Source organism: Tympanuchus pallidicinctus, unplaced genomic scaffold (genome assembly GCF_026119805.1).
Source record: "Tympanuchus pallidicinctus isolate F22 unplaced genomic scaffold, pur_lepc_1.0 scaffold2, whole genome shotgun sequence".
NCBI lineage: Eukaryota > Metazoa > Chordata > Aves > Galliformes > Phasianidae > Tympanuchus > Tympanuchus pallidicinctus.
Window position 1 is genome coordinate 6,112,696 of NW_026294721.1, and position 23,586 is coordinate 6,136,281.

Consider the following 23,586-nt stretch of genomic DNA (forward strand, 5'->3'; position numbering starts at 1 on the left):
CTTCATGCCAATCAGTTTTGCAAATTAATGGTCTTAGATCAGTGATTAAGTAGATGCACGATCCTTACGAGATACTTAGCTAAACATTTGTGTTAATGCCGGTTTGCTTTTTGCTTTTGAGAATTGTTGGAAGAAAATAAATTCTGTCATTGACTTCCAAAGCTTTATGACTGTTGTGAGCATTGGCCTATGTTACAAGGGCTTCTTGACACTTCAAGCAGTGCTACACCAGTTATAAACTGTTCTAAAGAAAATCACTTTCTTGGTGTGGGAATTCAGATCCTAGCTATTCTGGTTTTTTTTCTCAAGCAAAACTTCTAAGTTTCTGGTCACTGTTAGTTCCTGTAGAATACAAAAGCATAGCAGACACTGGAAAAGCCATTCTGGAAGTACTTATCTTTGAAACTGGTGTGGCAAATATTCCTTTCACTTGCGGTCAAAATCTAATTCAAAAATACAGCAGTCACTGTCTCAATAAGTTGATCTGCTGTTCTCCCTTCTATATAATTTGGTCCAGTTTTTCTTCTTTTCTATTTCATAGACACAGCTTCAGTTTTAATTAATCTGTCCAAAGTTATTTCCAAATAATTAACTCTGAATATTTGTAAAAATGCCTGCAGCAAACTCAGGTATTCCATCTAATTTGGCTATGAGGAGTCATGAATTCTTATTTTGATGACCTTTAGAATAAGAGAGATTTATATTCCTCTAGACAAGCTGTATGGCTTTTGACCAAGTGGCTGCTCTCTTCATTAGGTAGCCCATCTCAAATTACCCCTGCCTTTAAGCTAAAGATTCTCTCTTTGCTTTATTGAAGAAAGAAATCCTCAAAACTGTAAAATGGATCTTTGAACTGAAACTTGAGATGACTGCTGAATGATTTCTTTTATGGAGCAAAACCTGATGCCAGATCTGCATCTCGTGAAATCTTGCTTTTCCTGAGTAACTTCATCTTCCTACTCACAAAAGAGTCTGGGCCCCAAATGCCTGAAATGGTCATTTCCACTTAATTGCTACAACTAAAGGAAGTAGGAGTGAAATCTCGATCTAAAAGCTGCATAATATTGATTCAGTGTTCTTGGTGCTTTCTACTTGGAATAGGGGGAATATTAGTATTATGATTGCTTCAGTAGGAGATAAATACATGTGCTTATGGAACCTTAAGTTTGCATAAAGGAGGCCATGTGATGTTCAAGCTGAGCTAATGCTTCCTGTAACTGTCACAGCACTGTACACTTAGAAATCTTGAAGATGTGGTCCAGGTGTTATGCAAGCACTTGAGTATATATTCATCAAAATAAATTTATATTCGTAATGCTTCTGTTTTAAACAGGTAAATAAAATTTGTGATAATACTTGCGTGTAGCCTTTGCCTTGCTGTTACACAGAATACAGATAGGTTGACTTTCTAATTGCAGGCTGAATGGCAAAAGCTAGTTTGTCTGAAACTGTCTGTTGTGTCCTTCTCCTATGGTTCCCACACTGGAGAGGTTGGAGGAGGCTACCTGTAAAGGAGCTGCTGAGCTGGCCAGGCTGTTACCTTACAGTGCTGAGCTGTACACTAGCAACTCAGGAGCTCCTCCAAATGTTCTTAGTGTAGGCATGGGAACTTCCAGTACATTGATATAATGAACATCTGAGTGTGTTCATCTGAATTTCCAAGTGCTTTAATTCCTGAACAGCCTTACATGTGCAGTTTGTCTCCAGCATCTTTGGGAGTTACAATTATGTAAATATGTAATAGTCCCGATCAATCCAGAATAACAAACTTTCTCATTACAAATCATTTGACACTTCAAAGCCAACAACATGAAGTGTGCTGTGATGTTGAGGCTGTGTTTCCAGTTTTCTTTTAGACAAAATGGATTACCTTCTTGTAAATAATATACCTAACAGATACTTTATTTCAAAATCTTAATCTGAAAGGCTAGCAAAATGTCCTGTTTAAATTCAAGATTCTTGAAGTGAAATACTATCTAATGGCAGAACGGAGTTCTCAAGTAGAGACTGTCTAGATGTGTGAGGTTTGCTTTCATTTATGCCTCTGATATTTTCCTTACGCATTCTTCTTTCCAGACATTCCTTCAAAATATAAATGTTGCTCTACATGCTATGTGTTCTCCTGTTGCTGTACTGGTGACAGGAGTTCAATTTTGTCCACACTGTTAGGGCAGACTGTTCCTGCTTGGGTGATGGCAGTGCTTTGTGCACACCTGGCCAGGGGTTGGTGTTCTTTGCTCAACCAGAAGGGGCTACTACAGAAAACAGAGTGGTGAGCAGAAGCTTTTTTCTGCCTGTGGATGCATCTTCAAAGCTCTGTAGGCTTTCTGCACTAGTCTGGTGTAGACATGACTGTGTGAAGCTTGGTATAATGTCCTGCTGGGTAAGGTGCAGCTATTTGCTGAGTTACAGAAGCTGCTGAGACAGGATGAGAGGCTTTGGGAGAACAACTTGCTATAATAACCAGCCTAGCTAGCTGCACTATGAGGCTCCACCAAAATGACTGATGTGTGTGAGGACAAGTAGGCAAACAAAACAGTTCTTTGTTTGCCTGTGGAGCAGTCAGAAGCAGAATCTGTTTCTTTTGGTCTCTTTACTTCAGTAAGCAGTTGGAGACGATGGCAGGTGATTGAAAGATGTAAGGAGCAGGCTTGGGGAGTAGCTTGGTAAGTAAACTGCAAGGTACAGGAGCAGAAAACAGTAATTTGAGGGACTACTTCATCAAGTGGAGAAAGGTGTAAGAAAGAAGCAGTGCATGGAATCAGAAGTTTAAAAAAAAGTTTAATTTGAAATGAAATGGACTTGTAAGTTTATTCACTAGAACCAATTGCCAAAAGAAGTAGCACCATTGCTTCATGCCAGGCAGTATTCTGACAGTCACAGTGTTACTGGGGTCCTCTAGAAATAACTGGGTAAAATAAAAGTCTAAGCTATATAGAGGTCACAGAAGATGCTCTCATGCAAAAGCTCAACTATGTACACCATGGAATACTGTGTTTACTTTGTAGACAAAAACTTCTCTGCTTTGTCTGTTGATGGATCTGTGGTTTGGCTGTCTCTCTTTTTTCATACAACTAGCTTTGCAGCTGGCTTCTGAGTAGGGCATTCCATCATTTAGTCTGTTTATTTTCTCTGTAGTGCCGTTAATGTGTAGCATTATAACACTTAATAGTAGCTTAATGAACTTCAGGCAACATTATTTTATGAGCAAAGAGTAAGGAGACCTCTTAATGTTAATTTGTGCCTCTTTTTAACAGATCTTTAACTGTGATGTTGCTGGTTTGTTACTACCTATGCTTTTGTTTTATTTTTTCTGCCTTCTGTCTCAGTGCGATTTTTTTTTTAATATATATTCTGAATTCACTATGAAGGATGGGTTCTTACAACCTGTAGTGTTTCCCTTTTGCTGTATAGGGGCAAAAGAATGGACCTGTCAGTCACTGTGGTATGTTCTAGTCTAGCCTGACACATTGTCACTCTTTCTGCATTGCAGAAGAATGGTAGCCTCCTTCCTTGCTGGGTCCTGTTGTCTAGCATTGTAGGTGTTTGCATCTGCTTTATTCCTGAGCTGTGTGGTGATAGATGCACTGTCAGGGCAGCTCCTGCACTTGCTGTGTATTCATCACAGAAGAAAATCTAACAAATCAGTATACGAGTATGTAACACTGAAGTTACCTTTTGTTTGTAGCTGTTCATTGCTTCTGTCTGTTTTATAACTGCTTCCTAAACTCTGCTGGAGGTTAGGCTGCATGTTCAAGATAGATAGCTCAATATCTGAGTACTCACTGAAAGCTTAATACAGCTTTTTTTTTTTTTTTTTAACTTATTCTAGAGTGATCCAAGTGTTTACTGTATTTCGTATACCGAGGGTTTAAATGGATGTTTACTGTACTACTGAATGCTTAAGTATTTCAGCACAAAACCTTTTTTAGTATGAGAATGGTGCTCTTATGCTTGTAGTATCTATAGGAAGTCAATCTCACTAAAACTGTCATACATCCACTTTGGCATCAAGCTTGGTTCTTGTTTGGGAATAGACTTAAAAATAGCAAATGACTGACTTGTTAAAAGTGATTTGTAGTGAAGTTCAGAATTTTACCTGCTGTGAAACAAACTACCTCTCGCACATGTTGCTGTCTCTTGGTTATGACTGGAACTAAGAAATAATTTGTAATTTCATCATAAAGTTTTAATTTACTCAGTGTGTGATTACAGTCTAAAGATGGATAAACAAGTTCTGACAAAATGGATGAAGGATTCTGCATCTGTGCTGGTCTTTAAATAGGAGGTTGGAGCTTTCTGAAGATGTCCCGGGGGAATCTTGCATTGCCATCTTTGAAGAGGTCACTTCTATAAGTCAGTAAAAGAAAGCTCTTTGGTTGAATTACTGCTGTCTTTGACTGTGATGCAGTTAGCTTGCAGTGAAGTGAATAAAGTTTGTCTGTGTCTTGGAATAAAGGAATCCTGTGCAAATATGTATTGTCAGCAGTTGTGCAAGTCCTACAGAGCAAGAAAGACAAACAAGTTTGGCATTCATTATTCTTAGCAAGACTTTTCTGTATTTATTTCCTACCAGTAAGTGCATTTGCTGCTTTTTCTTCAGTTCACTACTGAATTCTGTTTCAATATAGGACCTTAGTTACACGCTTTGCTTAAATTTAAATCAAAGGTAGTTCACATTTGAATGTGTGATGGCAGATTGCTCATTTGCTTTAAAATTTTGCAGTAGAAAAGCTTTGTAGCATGCATAGTTGTGTTCAATTTTAAATTTATGTGAAGTCAAAATATCTGTAACTTATAAGCAAATTATCTGACTGCCTTTAGTATGCACCTTTTCATTTCTCAGCTGTTCTTCTCACGCAATGTTCAGGTTGGTTATTTTTCCACAACCATATGAGTTCATGAAATTGAGCCCATTTTTTCATGTTCTCTCAGTTTTTATGCCTTCAATTAGTGTTTTTGTTGATTGTTTTTCATACCAAGGAAAGTCTCCAAGGACTTTGGGAACTCTAACTGGCTTCCTTGCAGGTTTGTCCTGCAGCTGGTATAAACTTAAGTCTAAATGTTCCTTCTAGGAAGAAAAGTTTTCAGTCTTTCAGGTGCAGTTTGGTATCTAACTAGTGGTTCGTGTTTGCACCTGGTCTCCAGTTGGAGTGGGTGCTGGAGCTTCTTGAAAATGGGGTGCTGCTGCTCAGGTGAGAAAACCAAGTTTCTCAGTCTTTGCTGGCAGTGATCAGAGCTCAGGATGCCCTCAAAGGAGCAGACATGCATGTACATGCTGGGGATGTTCTTACCCAGAACCCATCTCAGAGAAAGAAAAGAGAAGTACATTTATAGGGCTGTGGCTTTTATGTTGGCTGGGATTACAGGTAGTAATCATAGTAAAGGAATCCTCATTCTTCACGGTATTTTATACCTTAATTAGTGAAATTCTGTGCAGTATTATAGGGTTGGTAGCCTTGCTCCCTGTAAGCACTTGCAGCTTAAAAAGTAGTGATGTTTAAAAGCTATATATATGTAAATCATGCTGAGCACAGGGTGATGGATAGATGTATAAATAAGTCTCTGGTTCCACCTAAGTGCCTTCAGACTTAGGGTGTGATTTTCTGTAATAGGTCTTTTTTTCTGTGAAGTTTGAACTATCATAATGGAATTGAATAGTCGTTTTATGATAATGCTTGTCCAGTGCTTAAATAGTTACCCTTCTGGTACCTGGTGAGTAGATGGGAAGTGAGGTTGACTTGGGTCCAGCAGTTATAAGCAGAAACAATGAAATGTAGCTGATAATTCCTTGCTTTCTGTAGGAGGAAGAGGAATGTTCTCTCTCTTTGTTTGCATAATTGTTAATATATGTGGCCAGAGGCTTTTTTCCTCCTACCTGGATGTAGGTTTGCCATTACTTAGTCCTCCTATCAAAAGTCAAGCATTTCTGAGTTAATTTAGTCAGTGTTATCATGGAGGTGCATGGGAGGCTGGAGGTGTGCTTGTATGTTGTGGTTTGATAACACTGTACAGCACAGGGCTTCTCTATAACTTTGCAGTCAGGGAATAAAATATTGCAGTCATTTTTTTTATGTGAAAATTGAAGCTGTGAAATGAAGAAACACTTGCAGTGTTGAAAAAGATGATAGAGACCTTAGAATTGCTTTATAATTTACATGCAAGATGTGAGAGAGTAGTTCTCCAGAGAGCTTAGTGTTGACCTGCACAGAAGACCAGGGCCATTTTAAAGCCACGTAGTCCTCTCATGCTCTGCATTTCTATTTCATTAACAACTGAAGAAATACACTGTGGAGGCACAACCAAAATAGGAAAGAGTGATCAGACTTAAAAAGTAACAACAGCATGTGCAGGGTTTTGTTACAAGAATATTGCCTGATTGAATCTTAGTATTTTTGTTCTGTCAAACTGCTTAATCAAGACTTACAACTGTTTGTTATCAAATCCATAAGCTATTTTTTTCCCCACAAATGGATTTCTTAATGCTTTTGTATATTGTTCTGTTACTTGCTACCTACTCAGCAGAGAACAAAAACATTTATTGGAACAATTTAAATGCGGTTGTAGTTCCAAGGGAAAATCTTTCAATGAATAATATTCTGTTTTCTGGATTCATACTGTCTATTTAATGGAGACAACTGCCAAGCTTTGATTCCTTTTGGCTAACACAAATCCAATTAACATGTCTGTACCAAATGGAGCATTTTTTATATTAAATTTGCAAAAGGATTGTAGGAGTTGTTTTCACTTTGAAGGTTTTTTCTTTCTCAGCAGCTGCTACAACTTCTTTCCCTCAACAATAGTTGAGAGAGAGCTGAAGATTGCTATACTGTCATCTCACTGTGCTTTTAGTTGGGATTCTCACCAGCTCATTGACCTATAATGCCTATGCACATATTTAAAAAGAGCACCATACTTTTGATGAAGCCAGGAAAAGCTAACAAATGTGAACAAATGTGGCAAAACCACCAATTTCTTGCTATATCTCACATATCCAGACCTTTATTGAAGTAGCAGAAAATGCTTTTGTTGTGATTGGATGTAAAAATAAATGCTGCTTACTAAGAGGTTGCACATAACTTAGTCCTGGGGAGAAGTATGGGGAATGCTGTTCTAACTCTAGCCAGTTTTAACAGCTGCATGGAAGAATAGGCCAACAAGATAATGGGTATGGTGGCATTGAATGTCAGATTACTTATACAGTTGATTTACATGGGCAAGATTAGTTTCCTTCTATAAACTTGCCACTTCTTTACTACTTTAGCTCTGACCTCAGTCTTACTTGGATTTGGTAACTCTAGAGTTGTATGTTAATTTCATCTATTGATGGTATAATGCTTTTGTTGTTGCAGTCATACATTCTGTTAAATTGTAATGCATGTTGCATGTAAACTTTGCATGTGACTTCAAAAACAAACTGTTAATGGAAAAAACTTCAGGAGAAGTTTTTGTGCTCCACACTTTTGTGCTCTACACTGCAATTTAGAAATGCATGAAACGTGTCTACATTTCTTAACCATTCTCACAAAACCTAGTCCAATCTGCCCTGCTTTTCCAATAGTAGGAGGCTTCCCATATTTATAAGGAGAAATTGGCTGATGAAATGCAAGATGTGAATGTGATATGCCTGGCACTATTTCTATGCTTTTTAACTTTGCCTCAGGAAAGTCTAAGGCTGAATATATTCAGCTGTTCTAATAGCTGAAAATGCCACCTATTTCAGAGAGAGGTTTAGTTCACTGCAGCTACTATAACATTTGCCATACTTATCATTTCATTTGTATGATTTGCTGCATTTTGCTATGAAGTCTACGTAAAAGTGAACTTGTTCCAAACTGGTGTGTTAATCAAACATTTGATACTGGATTGTTGCTTGTGTATTGAGTTATGGAATCTCACTGTGTATTTTCTTTAACAAAGTGTGAACTGTAACAGCATGATATGTTTATGCAGCTCAGAAATAACATCTGGCGGTGCCAATTCAGAGTGAATCTTGTTTATATCATTTGGAAACAAACTGCTTTTTCAGAAATATATGGGAAAAAATTATTTGCTAGCCTAGGAGATCTGAAATCTTGTTGGACTGTGTTAACCTTGGTTGGTACAAATGTGTAAAGCAGCTTGCAGTGAAGTAGCAGAGGTGTGTACAAGGCTTGCTGCTGACAAACTTGATAGCAGATGCTGCTCCTGCTTTAAACATCTCTACTTTCGTTATGCCAGTGTCATTATATGGTTCCTCCATTCCTTAGTCCAATGACATAAGCACTGTGAAAACCAGGTATTCTTGGAAATATGGATTGCTGATGAGATCTTGTCAATTTCTTTGCAAAGCTTCAAGATGTCATCTTTACTCTTTTTTCTAGTTCTGTTGCATAAATAGATTTAGAAGAGTGGTCATTTTACTACAAGTCTATCTTGGCACATGGAAATGCAGTCTTTACAAAATTGTTACTGTATATTTTAAGTAATGTCCTTCAAAGATGTCTCTAGAACAGTTTTTGTATCCCTGTGCTCCAGTTGGTTAAATGCATTGCTGTGTGAAGTATCAGTATGATTTAACGAGCTGTGCTTTCCTTTTTCTTTGCTCCTTAAGGACTTAGTAAATATTGAGATGTTTTTGACTGCTAAAGAAGTGGAAGAGTCATTGGAGAGACAAGAGACTATGACTTGCTTGGCTTGGTGTCACGATAACAAATCCAGGCTCAGAAAAATGAAGGTATGAAAACAATGTCAATGTTTTGCCTAAGTAGCGGTTTTCTAAAGTAGTTGGTTATTTGATATGGTCAATTTGGTTTAAATTATAGGTCTTGAATGAAGCCTTGTATAAAAGTAAGGGCAGTAAGTACAAAATTTATTTTTTAAGGTTAACGTTACTGGTGCTGAACCAGCCCAAGTGAATGCCAAACCTTCCTGCAGTGTATGTACTATATCTCGGTGCATGTGGATCTGTGTACAGCTCTTTGTATCCTGCTGAGGATGTAGCTCATAATTCATATATGAAGAATGAGATTGATTTGTAAACCAGTGTCTGAGAGAAATATCATATGGATTTGTATTTTGAAGTGCAATATATGTAAATCCAGAACTAAACAGACGAGTGAAAAAGCAGCTTTACATGAGGAAAGTATTGAAGAGTTTCTTACAAAAATGAAAACAAGTCTTATTAAGCAATGAACAGAGTAAGTTGTCTTCTAGCCATTGAATGTTGTGACCTGAACGTGCTGTATTTCGGTTCCTGTGCAGTTGGTTTAAATTTCCTTGACTCTCAAATTCTACATTTTAAAACATGTTATAGTCTTTTATAGAGCTTGCAGAAATCTGTTCGACTGTATTAATCACGACCTGTACCTCCTTCAGAAGTTCTGGTTTTTAAACTAAGCTTTCTTTAATGAAAAATTTACGTATCCTTAAAGATAAGCAACGAGTGACATCTCTGTCACTTGGGCACCAAAATGAGAATGAACCAAAGATGGGACACGAGTAAAACAGCCAATGATTGCTCTAAAGAAAATGATCTTTGTTTGGAAACCGTTAAAGGAAAGCCAGAATTGGTATGTGAACATTATTGCATAATTGTACTGCTGGGGAAAAAATATATGTATAATTTTAATATATTAAGTAATGGAAGAAATTAATGGATGAATATCTTAATTTTTCATCAGCAATCTCTGCCAAACAAGTAAGGAAAAAATCTTCCCTGTCCTCCTCTTTGGAGAATGGGAGAAAAATTCTGCAAGCCCTGCTTAGTCTCTGCAGGTCAGGTTTTCTTGGGTGCAAAGGGGAGAGCTGTGGGTTTTTTCTCTGCTGCTGAAACGTGTTAATGAAATAACTGAGCCCTAGGGTTTGGTATTGTTAACAATTACTAAGTTCGATTAATTTCTTTAATAGAAACCAACTTAACCAGTATTCTAAATGAGGGTTTTGTGTAGATCTGAAGAAAGAACTCAAATTCTAGTTTGGAAAATTTACTTTTTACTCCTTAAACAGGTGTACTATAACAGGACAGAATATATCATTTATTTTCAAGTGGTTTACATTTCTAATCTTAAACCAAGAAATTGCTGCAACGTGCACAGCGGTCACCCCAGGCAGTTTACTGATGGAAGTTTGGAGTTGCTCAAATTCCTCCTGAAGTCTCTGAGGGGTTTTGGATGGTATTGTACTGATGGACAATACAAAAAGACAACTATTCATCAGAAGTTTTGGGGAGCAGAAAATAGATTTGCCAAACAGAGCAGCTGAGGGGAACTCAAGATAGTTATTTTTCAAGATTCAGATGGTACTCTGGTTTTTTGTTGTTAGGGTAATAATAATAAAATAGTTAACTGTGTCTCTACATGGAAGTGTAATGAGTTATTCTTTTAGGGGGAGAATTTTCTTAATTCTATATATTCAAAGTTTTTTTAATAGATTTTTGTGACTTGATGATGGAATTTGATTTAAAGGGACACTTAACTTCATTAGGCTTCAAATTTTACCTTTTTCCCCAAGCAAGTAAATGCCACTTGGTTTTTTTGTTTGAGATTTGTTTCTAGCATGGCTTTTAGATGCTTGACAACAGCAGTGGGGTAGAAGCATGAAAAAAGGGAGCTGGGGAGAGGTCTGCAGCAGTCTAGATCCCATGCTGCTTTCTCTTAATAGGAGGGCACTTTCAGAATGAGTTCAAAGGCATATTTCTTCCTTGCAGTTTTTTGGGTCAATCTCTCATGTCTTAAACTGGCTCCAAACTTCTACTGAATCTATTGCTTTTAATGTTAAGATAGTACAGAGAAGCCACCTGCTACTCTTACTTGCACCCTAAGTAATGATGATTTCAGTCATCAAGAAAATGTTCACTCCTAAATGCTGGAATTTGGAAGGAGGCAAATGGAAGAGCTTTTTGTTTGCTTTTAGGGAATTCTGTGTTGCTGTCTTGTCTGTAGACAGCATTTCAAATTTCTCTGCATGAATACCTAAAAGCAAGCAAACAAGATTGCATGTAATTAACACTTTTTTGTTGTGCACACATAGTATTTAACATCTGGAAAAGCGTGGTTTTGGCACCATCTAAGACCCTGTCTTGTCTTTAATCTCAGAGCTGTCTGGAGTTCAGCCTAAGGATTCAGGAGTTCATTGAACTCATTCGACAGAACAAGAGACTGGATGCTGTGAGGTATGAAAATAGGATGCTTTACAAACATTTTTTTACAACAATAGAATGCTTCATCAGCAATGTGACTGTTACTGCAATACCTGAAAGCCCCACAGCTGCAAGGAATCTTGATAGTGTTACTATGATCATGTTTTGGATTTTAGGTGAGGTTATGTTTTTTGTATTTTCCAAAGGTGAGATGTCAGACCAGATGCAACTTCTTTGAAAATCTGTTATTTAAAATCCACATCTTTTCACTCCACGGTCAAAGATTACAAAGTTGGTTTTAAAACTAAGCATTCTGGTGGTGTGTGATGAACATACTTATCTTAGTTTATGGTAGGAACTCGTTGCAATTTTGTTACAAAAAATACTAAAAGGTGAAACACGTCTGAAGCTTAACAGTTCATTTGACTGAATTATCTTCTGTTTTGTTATCTATAATCTTATTTGTCACATTTAGGCTTTAAGCCAAGTTCTCTTTTTGTACTTGTATTGAATGGATAACTTGATAATTCCTTGTTATGTGATAATAAGTCATGTCTCATTCCCTTCCCCTAGCCCCAAATAAACTCACTATTCATTTTATCACTTGAACTAGTTTAACATTAGAACTGTGAGAAGAAAGTAAAGCTGCCCAAGGTGGTGCAAATGAGTTGGAGAACTCAAGTTAGGTCTGATCATGGCCTGGCTTCAACTATAAGATGATCTTTCTGGCAGTTTCAGTCCATGAATTGATTTATGCTTTTTAGTTTTGGTTTAAAGTCTTGAAATAATGCTCCAGGATAATGCAGGAAACCAGTTCTGCTGAAATAAGTGCAAATTTGATAGTGGAACTATAAAATGTGTTGGTAATTCTTACAGGAGTACTTTTTCCTACATCATAAGTTATGATGCAAGAACAGAGCTACTGGAGCTTAGATATGGAGAAGGGGGAGAGGACCCCACAGCAGGTTCTGGTTGTTTTTATCTTTAAGGGTATTTAAACCTAGGGTGAGTTGACAAGCTTTATGGCTGGATTTGATGCTTCTGTAATACACTGCAGTGATAACTGTTGCACCTTAAGATTTCTGACAAGTTTTATGTTGAAGAAGTGGGAAGTATTACTGCCTTTGAAGTTGTACTAGAAATTGAAACCAGCAGGAGGTTTGTGGAAAAGCTGCTTTTTGGTCTGAGGAGTACAGAGCTGTAGGAAACGTATCAAGTATCATAAGTGTAGACTGAAAGCAATTTTTAGCTCAGTCATCTGCTTTAGATGTAGCAATTCCTCTGCAGGGTGAACCAGATGATTTCTCTTGAATAAATGGATGGGAAACTTGGTCCTTCTTGAATTTAGGAAGAAAAGGAAAAAGCAGCTCAGCAATGCTGAAAGGCTAGCCTAATGCTAATACCTACACCAAAATGACCCACTTCTTAGTTTTAGGGGTTATTTCGGATTTGTTCAAATCTCTTGTTGGCTTTGAGACACCTCATATCATTCCTACTTGCACTTAACTGGTAGTTGTCGTACTTATGACCAAACATGCAGTCTGATAAAACTGCTAAATAATTGTGTGATTGAGAGATGGAGAGGCTGTCTTTTAGATATGTACACATTTTTTGACAGAGCTCTGAGGTCCTGAGGAATTAAGCCAGGTACTTAGGAAAAGGATGAAAGACTGAACTACTTGGTCTGTCTTCTGAAGCCCATTGTGTCCTTTATATGCAGTGAATACTGTGCCTTTGTGCCTTTAGCTTTACTCTCTGCTAATTTTGCTTCTTTGCCAAATGTGCAGTCATGCATCTTTAACAATGAATAGTCCATGCTCAGAAAACTACTTTTTTTGAGCTTCAACTTCCTTATGTAGATCAGAAAATGGAATGGGGGTAGAGCCCAAGTAAAGAGATGGGCTAAGAACTGGGACAAAGTAACAAGCTCATTCGATATTCTGTTATTGTTTCTGGAAGTTTGTTTCCTCCTGGTTCCTTTTCCTTGTCAAATCTAGTAGAATTTGAAAGTTGTTGCCCTCATTTTAGGGCCCAGAACTCTTGACATGGGGTAATTTATACTTTCATGGGCTTTCATTGATTTGTGGTTGCTTCTTTTACCTTTGAGGCTTTCTTTGTAAGCAGGTATTAAAGCATGTTTAAATCCTTCAAGATTTAAAACTTGCTTGTCCTTTCTACATTGGAAATGAGCTTCAGTATGTTATGCTAAAGCATGTAGATTCCAATACCTGTTCAAGTTCAGGGTTGCAGTGTGTTTACACTTGGCAGTTGTAACTTGCCACAGATGATAATGCTGCTTTAATTCTATAACTTCTCAGAGAAAAGGACCCACAGAGAAGGCCTTCTCAATTCACTTTTCTAACTTGATAATTTCTGATCATTTTGTACATTAAGTTCAACTTCTGAGTGCTGTCCTTAAGGAATGTGGTTTTAAAAAGTTAGCTTGTGGCATTGTGTGCTCCTTTGCTTCAAAATAAGTGTGTAACGAGGGAAGGTGTAGCATAAATCTTGCTGCAATCCATTGGAACTTGTTTTTATTAGCTTGCTTCTGTTAAGTGCCTGCAGCAGGATTCTTTCAGTATTGTGTCCCTGGTGCAATAAATAGGTCAGGCATCCATTAGAAAGCAGAGAAAGAGGCTGTTTACCAAGTAGTTTCCTGTATGAGTGGAACTCAGAGAGCTGACATTTTGTTGAGACGCAGCTGGTGTTTAAATAAGTTTGAAAGCTTTGCTTGCTGCCTGCTGCGAACCTCTAAAGTGCCGTACTGCTTTTAGGACGAAACTGATGGGAGCCTTAAAAATATTTATCTTATTAAATGTGTTTGAATTTCTGTAGCTTTTTAAAATAGAAGAAGTACAGACTGACCTTGCTCTAAGGTAGTTTATCAGAGCAGTTTTCAGAGAGCTTGTTTCAAGAATGTACAAAAGCTGTTTTTTCAATATGGAGAGTAAATCACTTCTGCCTAAGTACATCACAAAGTTCTTAGGCTAACCCATCAGCCTGTAACTCCTACAGTCTCTTCCAATTGCTTAAAGTCCATGCCTGCTGCAGTAGCAATGAATGACACTAATTTCCTGCTTTCGGGACTCTCACTAACTTCATTCTCAAAAGTCTGACAGCATTCTGCTGCTTTGCTTTGGTGGGGAGTCGTGGATGCACAGTTCTCAGCTAAAAGCTTAACAAAACAGCCTGTAAACTTCAGGCATAAAGGACAAAAATAGTAATTAAGAGTTACCAGTGATGTACAAAGAAAATGGCCACTACTAAGTTTAGTATACTTATCACCAATGAGGGTATATATGCACAGTTTTTTTTCCTTCATCTTTATCTCCTGAGGGGTGGGGAAGTGCTGTTTGAACAGTTGCATAAAAATAATAAAACTTTAAGTGCTCCAATTATAGATATTTTTTTTTGTAATGATAACAGTCTCTGAGATAAATGCATTCAGGAATGGGTCCGAAAAACTGAGCAGAAAGAATAAATCCCCCTGATAACACACTATGTTCATGTTAAGTTATTGCTTCTTCCTGATAAATGCTTTCTGAAAAACACTGTGCCCTCATACAGACTGTAAATCAAGTCTTCACAGATATTCCTTCCTTTTTGGATTTGCCAAGCATACTGTTTGCATACATACTTCCTCGGGCTGAAAGAACAGCTATTTCTAACAGAAGGTGTTTACAGAATTTACAGAATCACTCTGGCATTTGAGAAGGGAGGATTCAGTGATTTCAGTGATAGCCCACACACAGCGATGAAAACCTTAACCCACTGCTCTAGCTATACTGACCAGTATGTCTAATGTAGTAAAAACATTGGAAGTAAGCATTGCAACACTTGTTAGTGTTCATACATACCTTCAGGAGTTTGACATTTGGAAAAGATGGAGAGAATGGAAATAGCACAATAGAAAGGGAAGGGTAAAGTAATGGCAGTGACAGGAGCAAGTAAAGTGGTACTTACACGTTTTGCATCCACAAATTCTCGTAGTTTTGCCTCTTGATTCCCAATGTTAACCAAAAAAAAAAAAAAAAGCCATGAATTAATGAAATTGCCTCTTTCTGAAGCATATCTTCATTTTCACTGTGGCTTGCAGGTGCACAGTAGGTGAGGTTCAGACATTAGTATCTCAAGCTTCATGGGAGGACTTCCTTGTTTTTATAAGGGACATGGCAGAGAAGATCAGAAGACAAAAACTAACACAAACCAACTTAGGAAAACCTAATTCTTTCTGGTAGAACTCAAAATGGTACCATATTGTAAGTTGTTGAGTACTTCTCAAGTCATTGAAGTGCTGGCCTGGTTAGGACTTCTCACCTGAAAGGCTGGCGTATGCTGGTTTTATATATGTATACACAAAATTTATTCTAGATATTCTTGAACATAGGCATTAAGTGTGGCCAGTATTTTTGTGTTGCAGCATCAGGTCCTCCTATAAGCAAGAGGAATGTAAGAATAAGTAGTTGATGTTTGACAGGGAGTAGGGTCTCGAATCTAAAGAGGATGTTGCAAAACTGAATTACTGCTTCTGTTTTGACATCACAGAACACAAGTGCAGAGTGATCAGATCATTTTATGATTTTTTTTTTTCTTCCTCTCCCCTGTGTGTGTGCACAGTAATCCTGTTTGACTGGTAGGTCTGAATTTTTGCTTTGTCTGAGCTTTCTGTTAAACAGCTATTGCTTTCATGTGCATGGCTTCACAAACACTTGAGCTTTCTTCCGGCATTTTCAGGCTGCTTAGGCTCTGCTCTCAGGACACAAATTTTGTACTTTTCCTATCGTAACAGTTATCACCTGGGGAACAATATTTACATTCCTGAATTGCTCACCCAAAATAGGAAGCTGAGTGGAAACACTCTGTCCTGCATAACTTCCACTGCTTCCTGGTTTGGGTGGGAGAGGAAGTAGGAGCACCGAAGCACTGCTGAAGAGACTGTTCTCATGGTATTATTGGCAACCTAAGCACAGTTAGCAGAACACAGAATTAGAAAAAATTACATCTGTATCTCTCCTTTGGGAGAGGAACGATTTGGACAGTTGAAGAATACTCCATGCTTTTAAAATCATCTGTACTTTTAGAAAAAGAGTTCTAAAAGATCTCTAAAAAGGTTAAAAAGAGCACTCGTGGTAGTTGAAAGGTAACTTTTTATCTTCACTATAACACAAGTTATGGAGAAAATGAAGCACAGAGGAGACTTTTCTACATTTTAGCAATGCCAGAAATTCAATACAGAGCTGATTCTATATTCAGTCTACTATGCAACACTGTAATTAGGGACTTTGGCAGAAATGCTGAACTAACATGGTTACATGAGAAGCTTCATACAGGGTTTTAAAGCAGTCAAGTATCCCTGTCTGATTATTCTCTAGTTTCTCAGCGTTTTGTGCATGTCTTAAAATTTGTCTTTACTTTAAAGATGTTTGTGGTAATTCTGTTACTTCTTTCTATTTAAACTTTCAGCCTTATGTGTCTCTCTTCCATATGAATTTGTGGTAGTTATACTTTTTTCATAGTATTTTAAAAGCTGCTGGTTGCAGGGTGGGTTTTATTGCATTGCCCTGAATTTCTGGTAGTCTGTACAGAAACTGATGCTGCCTTCCTGCCTATACCAAATAATCACTTAGGCAAAGGTAAATGTTCTCAAATGTCAATGAAAACAGGATAGAATTTTAAATGCTTTGATTTTTAGTGGTTCATAATACCACATTTACCACATTATTGGACCACGTTCCTTTCTTACAAGTGTATGCAAAAGAGCAACACATTGAGCTTGTGTAAATGGAGACATTTCTTCCACCAGTCTTGGATCTGTCATGCTGGGTGTAGGTGAGGTAAGATTATGTGCTCAGGTAGAAAGTTTGGTTTCTAAGTAATTGCAGTACAAAATTCCTGGTGTTTGAAGTTTATTCTTGTATTCTTATATGTAGGACTGTAAGTCCTTTAAGTACGCCACCTTTTTGGTTGTGTATTGAGAACAGAATTTAGTTTTTCTCTGAAGTCTAATATAACATGATGGAGAAAATTTACTTGATGGAGAAACAACTGGAAGGTCTAAATTATCTGTTTCAGACATGCAAGGAAGCATTTCAGCCAGGCTGAGGGAAGCCAGCTGGATGAGGTTCGACAAGTGATGGGGATGTTGGCTTTTCCTTCAGACACTCATATCTCCCCCTATAAGGTCAGTAATGTTATGCTTGAAGTTCAGTGTTACAGTGGGAATAATAAAACAAGCTTGTAATTTGTTTTTCGATAAAACAGAATGCAATGATGATCCATAGAAACTATTTTTTTCCTAGTTGTACTTTCTAAAAAATCCATTTATTATAGTCCTTAATTTTAATACCAGTCCTCGCCTACAGATAATAGTGGTAGTGGAAGGTAGACAACAGTTAAGCTGGCATAACAAGGCAAGAATCTTGTGAAATGACATCGCCAGCATGGCAATATAAGCACATTTTTAAACCACTGATGCTAAGATCAACATAAATGGACTGAAAGATTGGATGTAAGACAACATGAAATATTTAAGTATACTATTAAAACTTCAAAACAAGTTCTCAGGCCAATTTGATCTCTGGATGGGGGAATTCCACAGCGCAGGTGATCACAACAGAAGGTGATGGTGGTGTCCATCCTTCTTCCTTCTGTCTTTCCTTGCTTAAGAAGTAAAATGAGGAGAAACAGAGAGAGCCAAAGTGGTGCAGGGTAAAGCATAAGGGATGATGTCTGCACCATGATAATATCACTGCCTACGTAGTTTGGTATCACGTTTTGAGTTTCTCACTACTGCTACAGTGTGTTGTCTTTGAGTTACTTTCTTTTAAATCCTGGTTAATAAACGAAATATATTAAAATAAGTTTTCTCCTATTTGCCTCAAAGTGTAGCGTGTGCAGTTTGACAATATTGAGCTTATTTCTAAGAGTGATCAGCACCGCTATTTCTCATTAAAAATGTGGTTATAGGTAGGGAGAGGTGCAAGCAGAAGGAGGGGTTTACCTTTGTATATGGAATATAACAAGTATGTTTTCAGAGTCTTCTCTTCTTGCATGACTCTTCATGGTGTGACTTGAGAGTTCATAATATCCTTTACTTCTGTGTGTTTGGTTCCTGATTATCTTAAATCCTTTTTAAATGAATGCTGTATTATGTACTTAGACCTATTTTTTTGTAACCTGTAGCATTACAATATGTAAGAAATGTGTCCTCGAATGCACGACATTCTCTAACCTGAACCTGTGCCAGCTCTTCAGATTTAATTTCTTGTTCAAGTGATTGGAAGTTCTATAAATGGTACAAAGTACAAAGATGTGTTGGTAGAATTAGTCTGACTTAAAGTAAAATGCTTCTAACTTTTCAACAGATGTCTGTTAAGTTGGGTGTTACCAGTTCAGAAGCTTTAAAGCAAATGTCCACATACTGATGTAGCTTCCTAAATGGACTGGTATTCTAGAATGCCAAACAAACAAAAATCCTTATGAAGATTTACCATCCCTAATTAGAACTTTTGATGGATGTGGATAGAGCAAGGAAGAGTGTAGGGCCAACGCTTATTGCAGAATCACTTAGTTGAACCTCTGGATAGATGTCTTTTATTAGAAACTAAAGCACGATCTTGGAACTAATATCTCGTGTTTTCAGAAGCTCATGTGCTGAATATCATCATGTCAGCTATTTTATGTAATGCTTTAAATAAAGTTTTGCTAACGTAGTGTTGAGGTCCTTTCTAAACGAGTACATTCTTACTGTGTGTTAGCATGTATGCTTTTATTTCGTAATGGATTCAGTCTAGTGAGTTTATACCACTCTCAGGCTCCCCTCCAGGACAACTAGATTAAAAACAACTTATAGTTGTGTTGTGTTTTTTTTTAACAGGATCTCTTGGACCCTGCTCGATGGAGAATGCTGATACAGCAGTTTAGATATGATAACTACAGACTACATCAGCTGGGAAACAATTCTGTTTTTACTATAACACTCCAGGCAGGCCTTTCAGCTATAAAAACACCGTATCCTTCAATGCAGATACTGCTGTTGAGCACAGTGTTTTTCCTATGAATGCTGCTCAGAGTGAAAAAGAAAAAAAAAAAATGAACATTTACTTATTTTTTGTTTCTACATTGTTTTCATACTGGGTCATCCTTCCTATGCATCCTAGGATAATATATTTGCAAAAGTTGGAGAGCTGGATGAGAGCCACAGGTTTTTTTTTTTAACTACTTGAGAGTTTATCCCACTTGTTTTATAAGAGTATAAAATATATCCTACATCTTCAGAAGGTTGGTTGTTTGCTGTACAGCACAGTCTATTTAAGAAAGGCTGATGCTACTGACATGCTCTAGAGGAAAAATATTACCTAAGAGCGTGCCAGGTGCATGTTGTTCACTGCTGTTCCTTCTTGAAAGCAAGCACTTGATTTTTGTATGCACACATTAAACTTGAACAGTTGCACACAGGGTATAACCTAGTCTAAACTTGCACAGATTACTGTATTTCTGATGTGTATTTCATTAACTGATTCCTATTGCGTCTGTTGGTTGTACCTTAACTTGTTAAATAGACAGTGCTATAAAGAGGATGGGAGTTCAAAAAACCCAGACTGCCCTGTGTGTAGCAAATCCCTGAACAAGCTGGCTCAGCCTCTGCCTATGGCACACTGTGCCAACTCCCGACTAGTCTGCAAGATTTCGGGGGATGTAATGAATGAAAATAATCCTCCCATGATGTTACCAAATGGATATGTCTATGGATACAATGTAAGTGTTGAAATCATTGCCTTACTGATGGCTGAAATAGCAGTGGTCACGGTAACTTCCTCTGTCAAAATAAGAGCTTGTAAACTGGAAGCTGGAAGGATCATCTCTATTAGTGGGGGGTGAGGGGGGGAAACAGCCCTTTTACAGTAATTCTTAAGGGATTGCATGTGATAAAGTTGTTTTTTAAAGAAAGTAACGTGTGGTGAACATGGAAACTGATAGTGTGAAATCAAATGGCACAGAAAATTTTCCCTTCTGGAGTGTAATAATATAGAGCAAGTACCATGTGGGCAAAGATGTTTTCAGCTCAGCCTGTACCTTAAAAAAGAAGGAATTATTTACTTAAGCAGTTAAGAACGCTCTGAGTTATGAATGCTTTGAGATACTGTTGTGAATATTATCTTTTCATTTCATTCTTTTCCAGTCTCTGCTTTCTATTCGTCAAGATGACAAAGTAATTTGCCCAAGAACCAAAGAAGTCTTCAACTTCTCACAAGCTGAGAAAGTCTACATCATGTAGGTCTGTACAAACAAGACAAAGTGCCGCTGGAATTTTGACACAGTGTACGTTGGCATTCCCTGTAAAGGGGGGCCTTAATGTGTGGCAAAGAAGCAAAACCTGCCACCTTGGTGATCAGACCTGTCGGTGGCATTATTGTTTCTTGCGACCAAAGATCAATGAGCAACAATAAACACTCTTCAAACAAAAGAAAAGAGGAATTATGACTTAAGTTTGTACTTGAATAAAAACAAAAAGAAGCTTTGATTGTCAAGGTTTTGTAACATAAGGTCAAAAATTGGACTCTTCTCAAAAGTACTTTCATCTTTTAAAGGATAACTCTTTAAAGATGGACACTTGCACTGGGGGAGAAGTTGCAACAGATTGGAACCTAAATCCATGTTTCTTCCCTCTTCTTCACAATTGTCCAAGACCCTTTTGTTATGAAAGATTTCAATACTACAAATACTCTCCTTTAAGCTCCTCTTTGCCTTCTTTATGATCCTCTCGTGAAGTAATCATGATCATGAATCATGTAACTTATTTCCATGGGAAAATATTGTTGTTGTTGACATGAGACTGGCTTCTCTGGAGGATCAACTAGGGACTGGTTTGAAGGAGTATGAAGTCTTTTTCCAAACCCAAATATTTTAAGGAGGTTGCATAAATATTGAGAGAAACTGAGAACATTTCAGGCAAAATTTGATGCTTGTTTAAATGTTCTTTTTCCAGTCTACCATAGTGTTAAAGTCCTTCTAAAGTTATTAGTTATGTGCATAGGGTTCAATATGAAATCATTAGTGCTACTGCCTTATTTCTTGCTTTGAGAATGTACTCACATGAAAATGAGCTGGTATTCTTAAGTGTTGGGCAAAGTTTCTGAAGATGCCTTGCAGGATAATTACATAATTTTAGGGCCTAAATAGTATTCATTACTGAAACTAATAGTTCAATTTTAATGACTACAGAACACATCCTTATGACTTTTTGGAAAGAATTAAACCATTGTAGTTTAAACAAAACCATATTGTAGAGGTTTGTATTTAGCGCTTATTTTTGCATGTTGATGTTGATTAGCTAATAAAAGATTGTAAATGTAAAACATGTTAATAAAAACTGTTTTCCATTTCTTGATTATATAAAATAAGAAAGTTCCTTCGTATTTAAATGGTTAAAAAAAAACCTCTTATAAGGATCACACAAGGAGTGCAATTTTGATGTGTCTTTAGTATTATGCAAGGTAAAATCATCTGTGTTGTTTTCTCAGGCTCTACATTAAGAGCATCTCAGCCAAATACATGTTCTTGGCTTAAACTTTTCACATGCGAACCATACACCGCTCTGTTCCTGTCAGTTCTGTCACTTCCTCCAGGACTCACAAAATCACAACTTCACAGGCTATAAGATTATATGCATCTCTGCCACTATCAGTTCAGTGAGATCTCCTATCAGCTATGTCTTCAAAGGTTCCATTTTCAATAAGCATACATTATTGATGCTTCTGAGCTGGTGCATCAGGAGTGCTGCAGTGCTGTCAGTTTGGCAGAGACCAGTTTTTCCTGTGCTCCTTGCTGGAAGTGTCTGCTTCCCTCAGCATTTTCTGAAGTAGCAGATATAGGTGACTCCTGCTTAGGTGGAGACAGATAATGAGAGCTGGCATCAGTAATTGGAGTAATTGGCAATCAAAGTGATTTATTTTTTCCTTCCTGATAATGCAAAATTAGGAGCATCAGCTCAAGCTTGCCCTGGGGAAAGCATTGCTGAAATCCAAGTGCAGCAGCATCTGTTTCATTGACTCTGCACGTTATCATAGCAGGAGAAGGACAAGGAGAATTTTTGAGAGTGGCAACCTCTCCCTACTTCATAGAACTTCATAGAAAGGCAGGGAAGGGATGTGTGTGTGGTTTGGTTTGGGTTTTTGTTTTGCTTTTTTTTTTTTTTTTTTTGCTTTTTTTTCCATATGTGTGCGTTGGGTTTTCGTGATCAGTTCTGCAGAAGTGAATGGTAACCAGCAAACAGTAGCAGGTCATGGAAATTGTTGCTTTTGCTTCTTTAAGTACCAGTTAGAGCTGCGGCTTCCTGAGATTTCAGCCCTTTTTCCTTTCTGTGGCCTAAGGGGAGTGATGGAAATCCATGCTCCCTGAGAACTAGCTGGGGGAGTGAGGGAGGAGAGCTGCTGTCCTGCAACAGGAGGGCCTTTGCTTACAGAAAAATCATTTTAGCATCTAGTTGCCAGCCAGCATCCCTGATGGTGTGCTAGAAAGCGCACTCCAGAGGTCCAAAAGAAGCTCTTATTAGCTGTGACTGCTTGCTCTGGAAGCCTGCAGTCAAACCACCTATTTGGACTGCAGTGAGCCTTGTTTGTTGCAGGCAGCTGCTGCCTCCTGGCTCACCCCTGTGGGCAGTGTCCAGTGCAGGCCCTGCAGGGTGCCTTTCATTCTCAGCCTTACTCCAGCATGACTTCAAAACCTCCCAGCTTCGTGGGGGCCAGAAACGGCTGCAGGCAGAGATTGCTGCTGCTGGGATTTCTAGTCTGTATTCCCTGACTGCTCTGCCTGGAGTCCAGAATCCAGCAGACATATCAATTTGTAGCTCCTTCAGGCATTAAACCAAGAGCAGCACATGACTCACAGCAGGTATGAACTTGTTGCCTGTAAACCGCATTTTAATAGCTTCATACTCTGCTATTCTGCATCTTGATTTTGTGTCAGCAGAGGAGGTGGCCTGTGTACGCCTGATTTCTTAATCTCTCCAACTATAAGTATGGATGGATGTTTCCTGCCAACATCCTACAACATGACTGCATTTATTCCTGCTTATGTGTACAGTGGGAAGATAATTATGGAAGAACAGTTTATGTAACACTGAAAGTGAGGTAGGGTTAGAGATGCTTCCCTCCACAGTTGGAAGTTTGGGTGCAGGTTATGCTTAACACTGATCTGAGGTACTTGTGGAAAAACCTCAGCTTGGGATCTAATCCTGATTTTAGTCTGAACTCAAGTTTTGCTACTCAGCAAAGAGAAGTTCTTCATTTCAGTGAAATAATTCCTAACCTTAATGCTGGCTGGCAATGATCCTTTCACTGAGGAGCCTTGGGGTTTGAAATAACATGTCAGACCGCAGTGCAAAATCTTGCAATTTGACCTTACTAAAGTGACTGGAGATGTGTACCCTAAGCCAGAGAAAATCAGCTGCAGGGTAATAAGTGCCA

General features: G+C 38.0%; 1 protein-coding gene and 1 long non-coding RNA gene across 5 annotated transcripts in view; both read left to right on the forward strand.

Annotated features, from left to right (window-relative positions):
- The window catches only part of MAEA (macrophage erythroblast attacher, E3 ubiquitin ligase), a 46,870-nt gene extending 25,340 nt beyond the window's left edge, over positions 1-21,530 (forward strand). For all 4 annotated transcript variants that reach the window (XM_052681403.1, XM_052681405.1, XM_052681402.1 and 1 more), the window contains 6 exons: positions 8,594-8,716; positions 11,076-11,152; positions 17,192-17,300; positions 18,996-19,129; positions 19,681-19,876; positions 20,301-21,530. In XM_052681403.1, the coding sequence (XP_052537363.1) occupies positions 8,594-8,716; positions 11,076-11,152; positions 17,192-17,300; positions 18,996-19,129; positions 19,681-19,876; positions 20,301-20,396 (735 nt within the window). In that variant the 3' untranslated portion in view covers positions 20,397-21,530. The remainder of the gene's footprint in view (positions 1-8,593; positions 8,717-11,075; positions 11,153-17,191; positions 17,301-18,995; positions 19,130-19,680; positions 19,877-20,300) is intronic.
- LOC128079856 (uncharacterized) overlaps positions 1-23,586 on the forward strand; it is a 237,109-nt gene that overhangs the window by 146,636 nt on the left and 66,887 nt on the right. The gene's annotated exons all lie outside the window — the stretch shown is intronic.